Source organism: Primulina eburnea, chromosome 4 (assembly GCF_022965805.1).
Source record: "Primulina eburnea isolate SZY01 chromosome 4, ASM2296580v1, whole genome shotgun sequence".
Classification (NCBI taxonomy): Eukaryota; Viridiplantae; Streptophyta; class Magnoliopsida; order Lamiales; family Gesneriaceae; genus Primulina; species Primulina eburnea.
In genome coordinates this window covers 13,051,637-13,070,488 of record NC_133104.1, presented here as the reverse complement: position 1 = coordinate 13,070,488, position 18,852 = coordinate 13,051,637, and the positions used below count along the sequence as shown (strand labels likewise).

The 18,852-nt window shown below is 38.0% G+C and overlaps 1 protein-coding gene across 1 annotated transcript; it reads left to right on the top strand.

The window, feature by feature from the left end:
• The first annotated feature begins 9,345 nt into the window (after positions 1 to 9,345).
• Positions 9,346 to 12,697, top strand: LOC140830104 (uncharacterized). Its single transcript, XM_073193388.1, has 6 exons — positions 9,346 to 10,705; positions 10,997 to 11,115; positions 11,491 to 11,574; positions 11,665 to 12,076; positions 12,122 to 12,241; positions 12,540 to 12,697. Exons 1-6 carry the CDS (start codon positions 9,346 to 9,348, stop codon positions 12,695 to 12,697), a joined length of 2,253 nt encoding a protein of 750 aa, XP_073049489.1.
• The last annotated feature ends 6,155 nt before the right edge of the window (positions 12,698 to 18,852 follow it).

Genomic DNA, 18,852 nt, shown 5'->3' with positions numbered 1-18,852 from the left:
TTCAGAAGAGAATGAAGACGGCACAGGATAGGCAAGCGAAATACGCCAATATCAGACGCAGACCGTTAGTATTCGAAGTTGGAGACTGAGTATTCTTGAAGATTTCTCCTTTTAGAAGCATTGTCAGATTTGGCAAGAAAGGAAAGTTGTCTCCTAGATATGTCGGTCCGTACGAGATTTTAGAAAAGATTGGCGATCGAGCTTACAGACTTGCTCTTCCTCCTTCATTATCTGGGATACACGATGTATTTCATGTGTCGATGCTACGCAGATATATGCCAGATAATTCTCATGTCATTCATCCTGACGAAGCCGAGTTAGATCAGACTTTGAGCTATGTTGCGAGACCGGTACAGATCCTTGATCGGAAAGAGAAACAGCTCAGAACCAAGACCATTCCGCTTGTGAAAGTTCAGTGGACTCGTCATGGAATTGAAGAAGCTACTTGGGAGACTGAATCAGATATGAGCTAGGAATTCCCAGAATTATTCCACTGATGTGAGTTTCCTATTTTAGTTTCTATTATTTCTGAATTGATTGCCTGTGATATTATTGCTTGAGATTTCGAGGACGAAATCATGTCTTAGAGGGGGAGAATTGTAAGGCCCGAGATAATAAAAATGATATTATTTTTAAACCGAGATTATGGAATTAGAAAATTATGGAGTGTTGAATTATATTCCAAGAGGTTTGAATTTATTTAGGACTGAAATTGAATTGAAAAGATTGAATAGGGGCTGATTTGCAATTTATGAGAAATTGAGGGACTAAAGTGCAATAAGTGGGATTTACCACTTGTCATGCCATGCAAGAAAAGCTTGAAACGTGCCATGTTGCTATCTTTCCACTCCATTTCATTCAGATTTTCGCAAGGGTAGGACCGAAATGCTCCATGGAGAAAGCTTCAAAGTTCCTTTCTTATTTTTTTAATTTCCTTGAGATGATCCAACCGTAAATTCTTGAAAGTGAATTTAGATTCTTGCTACTCAACTCAAGGGCTTCAAGGTGAGGTAAAATTCTTCATTTTCCAGCATGTTTCGAAAATAATATGTTGGAGGATTTATGATTTTATTGGTGCTATGTGTTCTTGAGTAGATAGAGATCATAACGCCGTAAACGGATCGATTATCGGATGTCATATGCAATTTGTGTAAAATTCCAGCATGTTGACTGAAATTAGAGGGTGCAGAATTATTATGTTTTGGATTGGTATTGTTGTGGATTATGAGTTGTTGATGTTAGTTGATTGTTGTTTGAGTTATCGGGATACCGAAATTGCGTCATTATGCCGTCGAATTTGATATAGAATGAGTTTTAATCAATGTCATGACTTGAATGGAATTTGATATTGATATGGGGGAGTTCGAATGGTGCATTCCAGATTTGTGTGGATAGCCTTGAGTTCAAATGTGTAGCTCCAACCTTGGATAGAAGAATGAGCAATATTTCCTTACTTGTGTTCTTATTGATTGAGAATGATTATTGAATTGTTCAAGACTTAGTTGAGTTATATTTTGATAGAGAACATCTATACATTGTCATCTCAGATTAGACTTGACAGAGTTGACATACCGATCTCGAGACTTCGGCTACGACACAGATTATTCGACAAAGAAAGGTATAATTCATGTGGTCACGGGATTGCACAACTCGATTCAGATTTGATACGAGTTTCCCTAAATCACATACTAGACTGTTATTATTACATTTGATTATGTAATGTCTTGTTTATTGATTTATATTCGAGTCCTGAGATAGGAGATATTGACAGATCGGCCAAAACTAGACGTTTCGGTGTATCGTCGAATAGTAGTAGATTTGCTCTATGTGTAGACCCTCGATACAGAGTTGACCGAAGTCTAGGAATAAGACGTACCGTTACCCCGAGTGGCTGGGTAGGTGACAGACCGTCTTATTCACACCGGGATCCCTAGATTAGAAATGAATCGAGTCAAGAACTAGATGTGAATACAGATTTGTATTCCTTTGCATGTTTTAGATTTTAATTCATGTTATTCGATTTATGCTATGCTTTTGTACATGATTTATTACATTGCATGCATACATGTTTTATACTGGGATTTATTCTTACCGGAGTTATCCGGCTGTTGTCTTGTCTGTATGTGTGCTTGACAACAGGTGGGGCAGGTACAGGGTCACGACGATGAAGAGAGAGTTTTTAGCGTGGAGATCTCGGGTGTAGAAGAAATTACTACTTCTTGTACTAGACTTGTACTTGGATTTGAACACTAGTTGTATGTTGGTACCAAACAGATATTGTATGTACCTTAAGTTTGTTAGAATAATACCGATCATGTTATGTTTAATTTACATTTGATTTAATGTAAAAGCGAAAAAAATTGACCCGTAATTTATTATAAAGATCCGATTAATCCCAGATAGATTCGAATTAGAACCCGGGTCCCCACAACAGGTGGTATCAGAGCAGTAGGTTCTGTAGACTGAGATAAAGTAGAATGAGCGGGGTAGATTGGGTCATCTTCCTTGCTTATATCATGCTAGCATGTCATGATTTAATGCTTTCCCTATTATATGTTGTATTGTTATCTGAATTGATTTACAGCATATAAAGCCTGAATCAGAACCGATTCTCGATCAGAGGTATATGATCAGAGGAGGGCTGAGACAGATGATATTGATTGTGTACTAATCAGTTTTATAATCAGATTTATGCCGCCTAGACGTATACCACAGCCAGAGCAGGGTAGCACATCCGGTGCACAGATGGATGTTACTGTTACGCCGATGGAGACCTTATTGAAGAGATTTCAGTCTTTTCATCCTCCTACCCTGAAAGGCACAGAGAGTGCAGTAGAGTGCGAGAGCTGGCTTGATGATATCGAGATGTTGTTTGAGTCTTTGGCATATACTGATGAGCGACGTGTGAAATTGATAGGGCATCAGATGCAAGAGGTTGCCAAGAGCTGGTGGTTGACTACGAAGAGAGCCTTGGAGCACCGAGGCATTGAAATCACGTGGAAAGTCTTCAAGGATGAGTTCTATCAGCGTTTCTTTCCCGTCTCCTACCGAAAAGACAAAGGAGCTGAATTTGCGAATCTGAGGCAGGGACAGTGGAACATCGAGGAGTATGTTGCTAAATTTTCTGCATTGCTACGATTTGCACCGCATGTGGCAGGGAACGACGAGGCAGTGGCCGATCAGTTCATCAACGGGTTGAACCCAGATATCTTTACTTTGGTGAACACGGGACGACCTAATACTTTTTCAGAGGCACTGAACAGAGCTAAGGGAGCAGAGGCTGGCTTGATCAGGCAGCGAGGAGCTTCTTATGGTGTTCAGGGGCAGAGACAGCCATAGCCACAGCCTACCGCCGTTCAGTTTCCACCACCTCCTCCTCGCTTTGACAGTGGAGCTAGTGGTAGTGGCAAGAAGGAATTTCTGAAGGCTAAGGGCAAGCAGTTTAAAAGATCTGGAAGCAGTTCATCGAGTTCGAGTGGATCTCGACAGAGAGGTCAGGGTTCAGGTTATAGTGGCGTATATTGCAGTTCTTGCGGAGGAAGACATGCCACAGATCAGTGTCAGGGAGTGAGTGGGCGATGCAATATCTGCAGACAGCAGGGGCATTTTGCCAGAGTGTTCCAACAGAGGAGTTCCCAGCGATTTCAGCGTACAGGATCGTCTGTTGCAGTGCCTCAGATGGAGAGACAGGCATCCTCTGTACATTCATTCCAGCCTCCTACACAGACACAGCAGAGGCCCGGAGTTAGTCAGAATGTAAGTCAACCTCCCAGACAGCAGGCTCGTGTGTTTGCCCTGACAGAGGAGCAGGCCCAGGAAGCGCCAGATGACGTTGATTGCAGGTAACTGTTTTCTTTGCGGTTATCCTGCATATGTGTTGATTGACATAGGTGCATCTCATACATTCATTTCTGAGCATTTTGCATTGAGACATTCATTGCCTATCGAGTCTTTGTCGACTGTAGTGTCTATTTCTTCTCCTTTGGGGAGTGGTCTGATATCTGTGACTACGGTTAAACACTGTATGCTTCAGTTTGAGGGGCATGAGATTGATCTAGATTGTATAGTGCTTGGTTTAGCTGACTTTGATTGTATAGTTGGTATAGATATGTTAACCAAGTACAGGGCCACTGTAGATTGTTTCCACAAGATTGGAAGAGTGGAAATTCCTTGGTAAGGTTTCCAGATCTCGGATTCCCTTAGTATCTGCTCTGACTATGAGTAGATTGTTACAGACAGGAGCAGAGGGGTTCCTCATTTATTCAGTAGACCTACTGAAGTCGAGTCCTACTTTGGCAGATCTGCCAGTAGTTTGTGAGTTTGTATATGTGTTCCCGGATGAGATTCCAGGGTTACCTCCAGCTCGAGAGGTTGATTTCAGCATAGATCTTATGCCCGGTTCTGTTCCTATTTCGAGAGCTCCGTATAGGATGGCACCGATAGAACTGAAAGAGCTGAAAGCACAGTTGGAAGATCTTTTGTCCAAGGGATACATTAGACCAAGCGTGTCTCCTGGGGGTGCTCCGGTGCTTTTCGTTCGAAAGAAAGACGGTTCGATGCGATTGTGTATTGATTACAGACAGTTGAACAAGGCAACAGTGAAGAACAAGTATCCTTTGCCGCGCATCGACGACTTATTTGACCAGTTACAGGGCTCATCTATTTATTCGAAGATTGATTTGAGATCCGGGTATCATCAGCTCAGAGTTAGAGATGTCGATATACCGAAGACTGCATTCCGAACCAGGTATGGACACTACGAGTTTGTTGTTATGCCTTTTGGTTTGACGAATGCGCCAGCAGTTTTTATGAGTTTGATGAACCGTATTTTTCAGAGCTATTTAGATGAGTTTGTTATTGTTTTCATTGACGAAATTTTGGTATATTCGAAGAGTCTGACTGAGCATGCAGATCATTTGAGAGTTGTATTGCAGACCTTGAGAAAAGAGCAGTTGTATGCCAAACTGTCCAAGTGTGAATTCTGGTTGCGACAGGTTGTCTTCTTGGGGCATATTATATCTGGAGATGGTATTGCTGTAGATCCGAGTAAAGTTGAAGCTGTTATCAGTTGGCCGAGACCGACTTCAGTGCCTGAGATACGCAGTTTCATGGGTCTAGCAGGGTATTATCGACGTTTTATCCGAGATTTCTCCAGTATAGCGAAGCCGATTACCCAGTTGACACAGAAGAATGCACAGTTTGTATGGTCAGAAGATTGTGAGGCCAGTTTTGTTGAGCTGAAGAAGAGGCTGACTAGTGCGCCTGTCTTGATGATTCCTTCAGGTTCAGGTGATTTTGTTGTATACTGCGATGCATCTCACAGATGGTTAGGATGTGTGCTTATGCAGCGAGGACATGTGATAGCGTACGCCTCAAGACAGCTGAAGCCACACGAGACTCGTTATCCCATTCATGATCTGGAGTTAGCAGCGATCGTATTTGCATTGAAGATCTGGCGTCATTATCTGTATGGCGAGAAGTTTGAGATCTATTCAGATCATAAGAGCCTGAAGTACCTATTCTCTCAGTCAGAGTTGAATATGCGACAGCGCAGATGGCTTGATCTACTAAAAGACTTTGATTGTGAGATCAAGTATTATCCAGGGAAGTCAAATGCAGCAGCAGACGCCTTGAGTCGAAAGGTATGTTCTTTGTCCTTGTCGACCATAGGTGTATCGAGTTTAGTAGAAGATTGTTGCTTGTCTGGATTGACATTTGATACAGAGAGTAGACCATTGCGACTTGCTGCGATTCAGATTGAGCCAGATTTGATTTTGAGGATCAAAGAAGCGCAGAGAACTGATCCGAGTATTCAGAGGTCGATTGATATGGTCAGAGCTGGTCATTTATCAGAGTATCAGGTTAGAGATTATATTCTATATGTGAATAACCGTCTAGTAGTGCCAGATGTGTCAGATTTGAGACGACAGATTATGTCAGAGGCACATTGTAGTCGGTTCAGTATTCATCCTGGTGGCAGGAAGATGTACAATGATTTGAAGACGCAATTCTGGTGGAAACAGATGAAGACAGATATTGCAGAATTCGTGTCTAAGTGTCTGAATTGCCAACAAGTGAAGGCAGAAAGAAAGAAGCCCGGAGGTTTACTTCAGAGTTTGTCTATTCCTGAATGGAAATGGGACCACATTTCCATGGACTTTGTGACGAAGTTACCTCGATCATCCCGGGGCTGTGATTCGATTTGGGTCATTATTGACAGATTGACCAAATCTGCCTGTTTCATTCCGTACAGGATGACATATAGACATGATCAGATGGCGGAGATATACATCAGAGAGGTCATCAGATTGCATGGTGTGCCGAAGTCTATCGTATCAGATCGTGATCCACGATTCACTTCTCATTTCTGGCACAGTCTGCAGCAGGCTCTAGGTACGACTTTGCACCTGAGCACTGCTTATCATCCTCAGACAGACGAACAGTCAGAGCGGACTATCCAGACTTTAGAGGATATATTGAGAGCTGTAGTACTAGATTTCGGTACTAGTTGGCAAGATTCATTGCCGTTGTGTGAGTTTTCGTACAACAACAGCTATCAGACTAGCATTGAGATAACACCGTTCGAAGCTTTGTATGGTAAGAAGTGCAGATCTCCGTTGTACTGGGATGATATTTCTGAGGTATCAGAGTTGGGGCCTGATATGATTCGTGATATGACTGAGAAAGTGAAGATCATTCAGAAGAGAATGAAGACGGCACAGGATAGGCAAGCGAAATACGCCAATATCAGATGCAGACCGTTAGTATTCGAAGTTGGAGACAGAGTATTCTTGAAGATTTCTCCTTTTAGAAGCATTGTCAGATTTGGCAAGAAAGGAAAGTTGTCTCCTAGATATGTCGGTCCGTACGAGATTTTAGAAAAGATGGCGATCGAGCTTACAGACTTGCTCTTCCTCCTTCATTATCTGGGATACACGATGTATTTCATGTGTCGATGCTACGCAGATATATGCCAGATAATTCTCATGTCATTCATCCTGACGAAGCCGAGTTAGATCAGACTTTGAGCTATGTTGAGAGACCGGTACAGATCCTTGATCGGAAAGAGAAACAGCTCAGAACCAAGACCATTCCGCTTGTGAAAGTTCAGTGGACTCGTCATGGAATTGAAGAAGCTACTTGGGAGATTGAATCAGATATGAGACAGGAATTCCCAGAATTATTCCACTGATGTGAGTTTCCTATTTCAGTTTCTATTATTTCTGAATTGATTGCCTGTGATATTATTGCTTGAGATTTCGAGGACGAAATCATGTCTTAGAGGGGGAGAATTGTAAGGCCCGAGATAATAAAAATGATATTATTTTTAAACCGAGATTATGGAATTAGAAAATTATGGAGTGTTGAATTATATTCCAAGAGGTTTGAATTTATTTAGGACTGAAATTGAATTGAAAAGATTGAATAGGGGCTGATTTGCAATTTATGAGAAATTGAGGGACTAAAGTGCAATAAGTGGGATTTACCACTTGTCATGCCATGCAAGAAAAGCTTGAAACGTGCCATGTTGCTATCTTTCCACTCCATTTCATTCAGATTTTCGCAAGGGTAGGACCGAAATGCTCCATGGAGAAAGCTTCAAAGTTCCTTTCTTATTTTTTTAATTTCCTTGAGATGATCCAACCGTAAATTCTTGAAAGTGAATTTAGATTCTTGCTACTCAACTCAAGGGCTTCAAGGTGAGGTAAAATTCTTCATTTTCCAGCATGTTTCGAAAATAATATGTTGGAGGATTTATGATTTTATTGGTGCTATGTGTTCTTGAGTAGATAGAGATCATAACGCCGTAAACGGATCGATTATCGGATGTCATATGCAATTTGTGTAAAATTCCAGCATGTTGACCGAAATTAGAGGGTGCAGAATTATTATGTTTTGGATTGGTATTGTTGTGGATTATGAGTTGTTGATGTTAGTTGATTGTTGTTTGAGTTATCGGGATACCGAAATTGCGTCGTTATGCCGTCGAATTTGATATAGAATGAGTTTTAATCAATGTCATGACTTGAATGGAATTTGATATTGATATGGGGGAGTTCGAATGGTGCATTCCAGATTTGTGTGGATAGCCTTGAGTTCAAATGTGTAGCTCCAACCTTGGATAGAAGAATGAGCAATATTTCCTTACTTGTGTTCTTATTGATTGAGAATGATTATTGAATTGTTCAAGACTTAGTTGAGTTATATTTTGATAGAGAATATCTATACATTGTCATCTCAGATTAGACTTGACAGAGTTGACATACCGATCTCGAGACTTCGGCTACGACACAGATTATTCGACAAAGAAAGGTATAATTCATGTGGTCACGGGATTGCACAACTCGATTCAGATTTGATACAAGTTTCCCTAAATCACATACTAGACTGTTATTATTACATTTGATTATGTAATGTCTTGTTTATTGATTTATATTCGAGTCCTGAGATAGAAGATATTGGCAGATCGGCCAAAACTAGACGTTTCGGTGTATCGTCGAATAGTAGTAGATTTGCTCTATGTGTAGACCCTCGATACAGAGTTGACCGAAGTCTAGGAATAAGACGTACCGTTACCCCGAGTGGCTGGGTAGGTGACAGACCGTCTTATTCACACCGGGATCCCTAGATTAGAAATGAATCGAGTCAAGAACTAGATGTGAATACAGATTTGTATTCCTTTGCATGTTTTAGATTTTAATTCATGTTATTCGATTTATGCTATGCTTTTGTACATGATTTGTTACATTGCATGCATACATGTTTTATACTGGGATTTATTCTCACCGGAGTTATCCGGCTGTTTTCTTGTCTGTATGTGTGCTTGACAACAGGTGGGGCAGGTACAGGGTCACGACGATGAAGAGAGAGTTTTTAGCGTGGAGATCTCGGGTGTAGAAGAAATTACTACTTCTTGTACTAGACTTGTACTTGGATTTGAACACTAGTTGTATGTTGGTACCAAACAGATATTGTATGTACCTTATGTTTGTTAGAATAATACCGATCATGTTATGTTTAATTTACATTTGATTTAATGTAAAAGCGAAAAAAATTGACCCGTAATTTATTATAAAGATCCGATTAATCCCAGATAGATTCGAATTAGAACCCGGGTCCCCACACAATTGGTAACTATCACGGACACTTTGAAACCACTAATATGTGTGAGGCAGCATATGATAACTATATATAAAATCCAGAAGCGTTTATGGAATTTTTGGAGGAAGCAGAGAAACCTTTGTATAATGGATGTAAGCGTTACACAAGTTGAGTGCAATTGTGAAATTATACAACACCAAAGCAAAGCATGGGATGAGTGACGCTCTATTTTCCGATCTACTAATGGATTTTGGGGATATGCTACCAGATAATCACAACCTGCCAACCAAAATGTATGATATAAAAAAAACATTGAGTTGTTTGGCGTTGAGTCATGAAAAGATTCATGCTTGTTCCAATGATTGCATTCTTTGTAGGAAGCAATATAAAGACTGCGTAAACTGCCCTAAATGTGGCTTGTCACGGTGGAAGCTAACCAAGAAGAACGTTGAGAAGAAAGGTGTTCCTGCAAAGGTGTTGTGGTATTTCCCTCCCATACCAAGATTTAAGCGCATGTTTAAATCTCTACATACCTCGAAAAATTTAACATGGCATGCAGAAACCATAGGAGTTCCCGGTCAGTTACATCATCCAGCTGATTCGCCATCTTGGAAGTTGGTGGATCATATGTGGCCCGACTTTGAAAGTGAACCAAGAAATCTTCGCCTTGCACTTGTAGCTAATGGGATTAATCTTTATAGCAACCTTAGTAGTCAGTACAGTTGCTGGCCAATTATGTTGGTCACCTATAATCTGCCTCCAAACATGTGTATGAAGAGAAAATTCATCATGCTAACTATGTTCATTTCAGGGCCTAAACAGCCAGGAAACGATATAGATGTCTATCTTGATGTGTTAGTTGAAGATTTGCAACGATTGTGGGATAGAGTTGGTGGTGTCTATGATGCTTATCAAAGACAATTTTTCACTCTTAAAGCAGTCTTACTATGGACCATCAATGAATTTCCAGCCTATGGTAACCTTAGTGGATGTACTACTCATGGTTATTATGCATGCCTAGTATGCAAAGAAGATACTTGTGCAAAGCATTTGGAAAATGGGAAGAAAATGTCATTTGTTGGTCATAGACGATTCCTACCACGGTTTCATCCACATCGGAGGAAAATGAATGAGTTCGATGGTATGGAAAAACATGGAGAATCATCTACACCATTATCTGGGGTTGCTTTGTTTGACAAGCTTTCTGACATAAGGTGTGTTTTCGGAAAGAATATTATTGTGAAAGGTAAAAAGAGAAAGAATGCAAAGGACAATAATTTGGAAGATAGTAAAGAAGAAAAAGATTTTGGATCAACAGATTTCAGAAAATGTTGGAAGAAGAAGTCAATTTTTTTCAATCTTCCTTATTGGAAACACCTGCATGTTAGGCATTGTCTCTATGTGATGCACATAGAGAAAAATGTCTTCGAATCTCTCATTAATACTTTGATGAATGTTAAAGGAAAAACCAAGGACAATGTGGCAGCTAGGTTGGACATGGTTCAAATGGGAGTTAGGCCTGAATTGGCACCTAAATTTGGTGAGAAAAGAACATATCTTCCTCCTGCTGCATGCTCATTCACAAAAAAAAGAAAAGTTACAAGTTTGTCAGTCGATAATGGATATAAAATTCCCAGAAGGTTTCTCATCGAACCTGAAAACTCTTTTGTCCTTGTCTGAGTTGAAATTGATTGGCTTGAAATCTCATGATTGTCATGTTCTAATGCAGCATTTCCTGCCAATACTCATACGTGATGCATTACCAAAACATGTTAGATATGCCATCATAAGATTATGCTTCTTCTTCGAAGATATTTGTTGCAAGGTGATAGATGTAGCCAAGTTAGATAAGCTGCAATCTGACTTGGTTGTTACACTCTGCTTATTGGAGCAGTATTTCCCCCTTCTTTCTTCGATGTCATGCTTCACTTGACAGTTCATCTTGTTCGAGAAGTTCGATTATGTGGACCAGTGTACTTCCGGTGGATGTACCCGTTCGAAAGATCCATGAAGGTGCTTAAGAGTTATGTAGGCAGTCGAAAACATCCTGAAGGTTGCATTGTTCAGAGATATTCAGCCGAATAAGAAATTGAGTTTTGTTCGGAATACCTAAATGACCTTGATCCTATTGGGCTCCCTCAATCAAATCGCGATCCCAAATCAAACATTGCTGGCTTCTTAGCATGCAAAACACCAATTATAGTGCCACAAGTTGACCTTCAACAAGCACATTTGATTGTGCTGGAAAATACAGAAGAAGTATCTCCCTACATTATGTAAGTGTATTGCATTATTCTATAATTCTCACCCATGTGATTGTCAATATTTAATATCCAACACAAATTTCTATAGAAATATTTCCACAGTGAACATAAATATTTCCTGAAGTCAATGTTTCCGAGAAAAGAGAAAGATGAAAGGTGGATACAAGATGCTCACAATAAAAAGTTCATTGACTGGTTTCGTGCAAAGGTTAGGTGGATAAATCTGCTTTATGCATTTTGCGGTGAACAATTTGGAGCTAGTATTTTAATCACCCTATTCTAATTGTATAAATGTCAGGTGGATGCTGAAATAAATAGCTGCAATGGTGGAACAACATCAACATTGACATGGCTGGCTCATGGTCCACGTGGGCAAGTCATTAAGTATAGTAGTTACGTGATAAATGGCAATTTATACCAAATAAAGGCACGGGATGATGAGAGAGTTTGCCAAAATAGTGGGGTTTCTCTAGATGCTAGCACCATGCTTGTCTGTAGTGCCAAAGATAAGAATCCCTTGATGACTGATGTGACTTTCTATGGAGTGATTGAAGAAATATGGGAGTTGGACTATCATCAATTTCAAGTTCCTCTTTTCAAGTGTGCGTGGGTTGCAAATGACAAAGGAGTAATCAACAATGATGAATGTGGATTCACCTTGGTCAATATGAACAAAATAGGGCACAAGAATGACTCATTTGTCCTTGCAAGTCAAGTCAATTAAGTCTTTTATATTGATGACCCATTACAAAAAGGGTTGTCAATTGTACTCCCTGTGCCAAATCGATGTTACGAGGGAGATGATGATGGGATTAGTATTCCTGATTCTCGACCAATTGATGATGTTGATACTCATTGTATTCCGGCTAATGAAAGTTACTTTAGATCAGAAATTGAGGGTGGCTGGGAAACGAACAAGAAAAAATGATGTGTTTCACTTTTATGTCATGTTTTTTTTATGCTATAAACATAACCTTATTGCTATTATTTATGTCATGTTTATTATTTATGTCAGGTTTATACAGGTCATGTTTATTATTTATGTTATTATTGTTTTTGTTATTATTTATGTCATGTTTATACATGTCTTATTAGAATTATTGTTTATGTTATTTTAATGGTTAATATTATTGTGTAGGTTTTAACATTGGTTTCATTCTTGTAAATATGTAGAAAAAGGCTCAATGGGTCGTAAAAAAAAGGACACAAATGCTACAGTTGAGATGATGCAAGGAGTACATGATGATAAGCTAAATGAAGTTACTAATGCAGAGCACCCTATACTTACTGATGGAGAAGAACATCCTGTAGATGTGAAGAGGAACAAGTGAGGCCCTACGTTGATGGGTAAACTAATTGCTACTGCCAGATGGGGGCAAAAAGCAAAGATTGATTATGATGACATTGGGCGCCCAGCATACAATGCAAATGGAAGGGCTTTACAATCATACATTGGTTCTATTGCTAGAGCCATGGTGCCAATCAGTATAAAGTCATGGCCTGAAGTTCCAGAAACCATAAAACAAAAACTGTGGGAAGAGATTTCGGTAAGTACAAGCTTCAATTTGAATTTACAATCATACCTGCACCTCTAAATAATCTGTTTTTGTTGCAGAATGTCTTTGAACTAGCGCCAGAAATTCAGTATGATGTGATGAATTCAGCATCTCAAAAGTGGCGAGATTTCAAAAACAAATTGACTAGTAGATTTGTTTGGCCGAACAAAGATAATCCTGAAAAATTGATTTCTCCACCAAGTCAGTATCAAATCCCACTAGCGGATTGGAAAGCTTTTGTGGATGCGAGACTGGATCCATCATGGGAGGTACTTTAATAATTGATATGTTTCCTCACAAATTTATAAAATTCAATACTTAACCGAGCCAACATAATGATGCAGGTTACTCATGAAAAACAAAAACAACGGACCATGCATTGTAAATATCACCACAGAATGTCTCGCAAGGGTTACAACGACGAAGGTACTTTCGGTTTTCATTTGACTTTGTGTTTGCAACTGTCAGATATGTTGCTCGAACAATGTTTTATTTTAAAATACTTGCATGAATAATATTTTAAATTGTAGAGGAAGGGGAAACCTCAATCATTTGTGCTTGCGGATGTTCCTGGTGAGCGCGACAATTTCAAAGAAATAGAGAAAACATTACCCATGTCGTGCAATTATATCTACTCTCATGTTGTTCGATTGCTGAATGAATCGGATACCATATGCATTGAGTTTGAGGACGCTATGTTTGGAAGTCCTAAAAGCATACGGTTGCTAAGAGAAGATATCGTACGCTTTATGGAGATGAGGGAGATAGGTGCCAGACAAATTTTAGTTTACATGGGGTATATATAATGTCTAACTTACAATATTTGTGCATTTATATAATATTTTTTGTGGTACTTGTTCATATTTTGAAAATTTTCTAAACGATATATTTGTGCATCTATATCATGCAGTCACCTCTACAAAGATTGAAAAAAAAAAAGACAAGGCTGATTATTTTTCGTTTGTGGATTCCGGTAATATACTTACATGCCCGATTGGACCAGATGGCCGTGATTATCACAACATATTGCTGACCAGTTGGAAGCAGTGTGTAGAGATAGAATCTGCCTCATCCCATACAACACTGGGAAAGAATTTAGTTATTTATAGATTTCTACTTCATGGTAGTCAATGCTGTAATTTCATTTTTTCAGGTACCATTGGATCTTGACAATCGTCAACGAAGATAATAATATGATATATTTATTGGATTCTACGTCTAACAGGAATCGAGATGATACATGGAAACTATTGTGACAAAGTAGGTAGTAGCTTATGTTCATTTTGAATACATTAACTTATAAATATGCAAAAATATAACTTCTTACTATTTAAAATGTAGTGGGGTGAAGATGTACAATGCCTTCGAGGGTATTTCTAAAGGGCCAGGTTTTAAAGTATTGACGGTATGTATCGTACTTATTTATGAGTACATGAATTGGTAGTGGTTATTAATTAGATTGTGATTGTTCCATTAACTTTTCAATTCCATTATAGGGTAATCTGAAAAAAAGTGGTTCAGTTGAGTGTGGATATTGTGTCATGAGGTACATGAAAGAGATAGTCGATTGCGATGATTCACACTTGGAGAAGATGTTGAGTTTCTTCTTGGGATAAATTTGTTGATTGACTGAGATGAATTGTTGTCATTAAGATATATTTTATTTTTGAGATAATGTGTTGCCATTGGGATATATTTTATTGTTGAGATAATGTGTTGTCATTGGGATATATTTTATTGTTGAGATAATTGCTTGAGATGAATTGGTGTCATTGTGATATATTTTATATTATGGATGAAAAAAAGGAAATTTTTTTCCTGTAAGTGTTGTCTTTTTTTCAATATTCTTGTATCATTTCCAAGTGGCACAAATTCAATATGTTCTTACTTTAAAGTTGATTTTGCTTCTTGAAACAAGAAGTTGGTTTGCTTCAGATTTTGTTGGAGTTTAAGGTGATCTGGTTTTGTCTTTTCCTGTTTTTTTGGTCTATATCTGTCCTCAAGCAAATGTAAATGCAACTAAACATCTTGAAGGAATTGACTGGTACTTAACATTGGTTCCCTCATATCGGATTGGTACTTAACATTGGTTCCCTCTTTCATTTTTCTCATCTTCAAATTAAGCAGCGAACTAAAATTCAACTTTAGTTCTTTGATCTTTCATAAATCCCACGAGCATACTAAAAAAAGGAGGCGCAATAGATCTCATATTAGTGTACTTCTCTTCAAATTTTTTTGCTTTTTGTTGGTTTTGGATTTGTTAGCTCATTCTCGACCGCATAAATTGTGGGATTTAGTTAGTATTTGCTGTATCTATTTATTTTAGCACAAAAGCTAGGGTTCTTCTGTTACGGTACTTGATTACTACACTGTTAATAATTATTTTGATCGAGTTTTTCCTCGGTGCATTTTTTATTAATCAGGCACTTCCCATTTTGTGAAAATCTTGTTTTGCTTGTGTCTTGTTGTTGAATTGATTGAATTAAGCTAATTTTGATTCGTCTGTATGGAAGTGTAAATTTTGTGTGCTTTGGATGCGGTGGTGTTTGTTTTGCTTTTCTCGTTAAGGTTTATATTGGTGGGTTTGAATCAGGAACAGATGTGTGCAATGTCGTGAGAAATGAAGGCTTGTCTTTTCAAGAAATGGGGTGTGTTTTTTGTTTAGTAAGTGCAATTGTCTTCATGCAGTTGGGGTAATCTGTAATGAATTTTCATCCGGTGTTATTTCAAGATGCAAATGAAATAAGTTCGTACTTTCAAATGAAACATGCCTCTACCAGTACTGATATATTTTATATCTGTCACTTTTTATTTGAAATAGAAGAATCTAATGTATTTTCTTTTTCAAATTTCAGTTTGCAGGATGCATCAAGAACCAATATTACACCCAATGTCGATATGACGAGGTCAGAAGTGAATGGAGTGAATTTGTTTACTCCTATGTAGGTGCTTAGATGGATGGTGTATGTTGGGATAAATATTTTGTTTGTCATTGTGGATTTTTGGATATACTTTTTGTTTTGTGGATACATTTTTTGGGTTACTTGTGGATTGATGAATACGTAATTGTAGATTCGTGGATATTAATCATATTAGTATATTAAGTCATATATTGCGAAGTCATATATTGCGAAGTCTTTTTTTAATACACTAATTATATAAGTGTACTAAGTCATATATTAGTTTAATTTATTAATACACTAATTATATTGTCATATATTGCGAAGTCTTTTTTAACAATTACTTCATCAAAATAAAAAATAATGAAGTATAACAAGTAAATTACTTCGTTGTTATTTGCAAATTGTGAAGTAACATAATATTAAATACTTCGTCAATAAGAAATCAGACGAAGTGATAGAATTAATTTACTTCAACATTGTTCTGTAAAACGAAGTTGTTTTGCGCAATTACTCCACCAAAACACAAATTACTGAAGTCTTTCGAACCACTTACTTCGTCACTAAATGCAATATGTGAAGTAACATAATATAAAATACTTCAACAAATATGATAAATGCTGAAGTTATAGATAATATTTACTTCGACAAATAGGATAAATTGTGAAGTTTTTTGTGTCTATTACCTCATTAAAATACATAAATATGAAGTCTTTCAGATGAATTATCTCATCGATTATTGTTAATACTGAAGTAAAATATTATAAACTACTTCGCTAAATAATAATTAAGACGAAGTTATATATAATATATTACTTCATTATTTACAATAATCGATGAAGTAAAACACATTTCTTACTTCGCCACCGGTCCAATTCTGGACCGGTTTTCCTTCGAAAACCGGCCAAAGACTTCAGTATTTTCAAACATACAACTTCGGTTATTATGCGAAGTAAAAGATACATCAATTACTTCACGTCCATATACTTCGGAAATTAACTACCTTATTACTTCATTGAATACGCGAAGTAAAAAGCGATTTTTCTACTAGTGGTATCATCTGCACAAAAACACCTAACACACACACAAATCATATAAAGTTATCTAGGACACAACAACGGGTAGGTCAGTTTGACTGATCCAATTCTGGGTTCCTAAATAACTAATTAGTTCAGGATTCAAATAGATTTAGGTACCAAATTTATTTATTATCTGTCATTGCATGTTACAGGAAAATTGACCAAAGACTCGGTCTGGTACTTGGACAGTGGATATTCAAGACACATGAGTAGAGACGCTGAACTGATATCTCAACTAGTCAAATACTCTGGTCCCAAAATCATTTTTGGAGATGCCTCTCAAGGTAGAATCATGAATAAGGGTAAGATTATCCATGGTAATATTATTATTGGCGTTGTCTTACTTTTTGATAATTTGAAATATAATTCAATTAATATCAGTCAAATATGTGATCATACTCACTCATTTGAATTTAATAAATATACATGCACTATAAAAAATGCAACTGGTGATATCATAATGACATGAAATAAATGTGGAAACAAATATTAAGTAAGTTGGAGCAATCAACCCAATGAACAAGTTTTTTTTATCGCTTTAAATGAATCTAAGAATTGGTTAATAAGAGCTTAAACCATCTTAATTTCAAAGCCGCTGCACAACTAAGTAAACATGAGCTGGTAACTGCTCTGTCAAAGATTGAGTTTTCAAAAGATAAATTTTGTTTAGCTTGTCAATTCGGGAAGCGGGTGAGATCATCTTTCAAAAACATAAGAAGTAAATCTTCTACCCGATGCTTAGAACTGATGCATATGGACTTGTTTGCTCCAATATCTGTCATGAGCTTAGGGGGAATGAAATACACTTTAGTGATTGTTGATGATTTCTCAAGATTTACTTGGGTAATATTTCACAAATCTAAAGATTGAACAGCTTCACAATTGATAAAACTTTTTAAAAGACTTTTAAATGAGAAATCAGTTGGGATTGATGGAATAAGATCCGATCGTGGAACTGAATTTTTCAATCAAACCTTATCTCAATTTCTTGAAAATTTTGGAATCAGGCATGAGTTCTCAGCTGCTACAACACCACAACAAAATGGTGTAGCTGAACGCAGAAATCGAACCCTTAAGGAAGCAGCAAGAACTATGCTAGCTGATTTGGGTATTTCTCAAAAGTTTTGGGCAGAAGCAGTTAGCACAACATGTTACCGTTAAAACAGATCGATGATTAATAAGAATCATGCAAAAACAGCCTATGACATCTTGGTTCCGAAGATGGTGGGGGTGATTGCTGGAGGTTGCACGAACAACGAGCGGCTCCTAGAAGGCTTCTAGGAAAAGGGAACTGAATGAACCGATCACCACCGGAAGGAGAGGGATTCTGAAACTGTTCTTGTATGGGACTGTGCAGTTGAGGAGAGCTTAAAAGATTTGATTTGTACTACTCATATCAAGAAGGTGCATCTTCTTTTCGGTAGCTCATCGCATAAGAACTCGAAAGTTAAGCGTGCTTGACTTGGGGCAATTCTGGGATGGGTGACCCCTTGGAAAGTTTCTTAGGGTGCATGTGAGTGAGGACATAAGAACACTTGAAAGACTCGTCTTGGTACAGTGTGGACACTCGTCGAATCTGGGGAGTTACAGTTTGTGGAGACCCGGGCTCTAACTCAATTCTTTTGGGATTTAATTGGATCTTTGTTCGAAAATGTGGGTCAAAATTTTGCTTTTAACATTAATTTAAATGTATAACTAAAGCATATCATGTCTTGATATTAAATAAACAACATAATATACATACATGTCTGTTTGGTAAAATCATACGCTAGTGTTCAAATCCCAACTACAACATAAGTAGTACAAATCAAAAGGAAAACACTAGAAATCTGCAACGCCCGTGATCTCCACGCTATCGTCAATCTCTCATCTAGCTCGAGACCCAGATCCTGCCCCACCTGTTGCCATGCACACATACAGACACGACAACAGCCGGATAACTCCGGTGAGA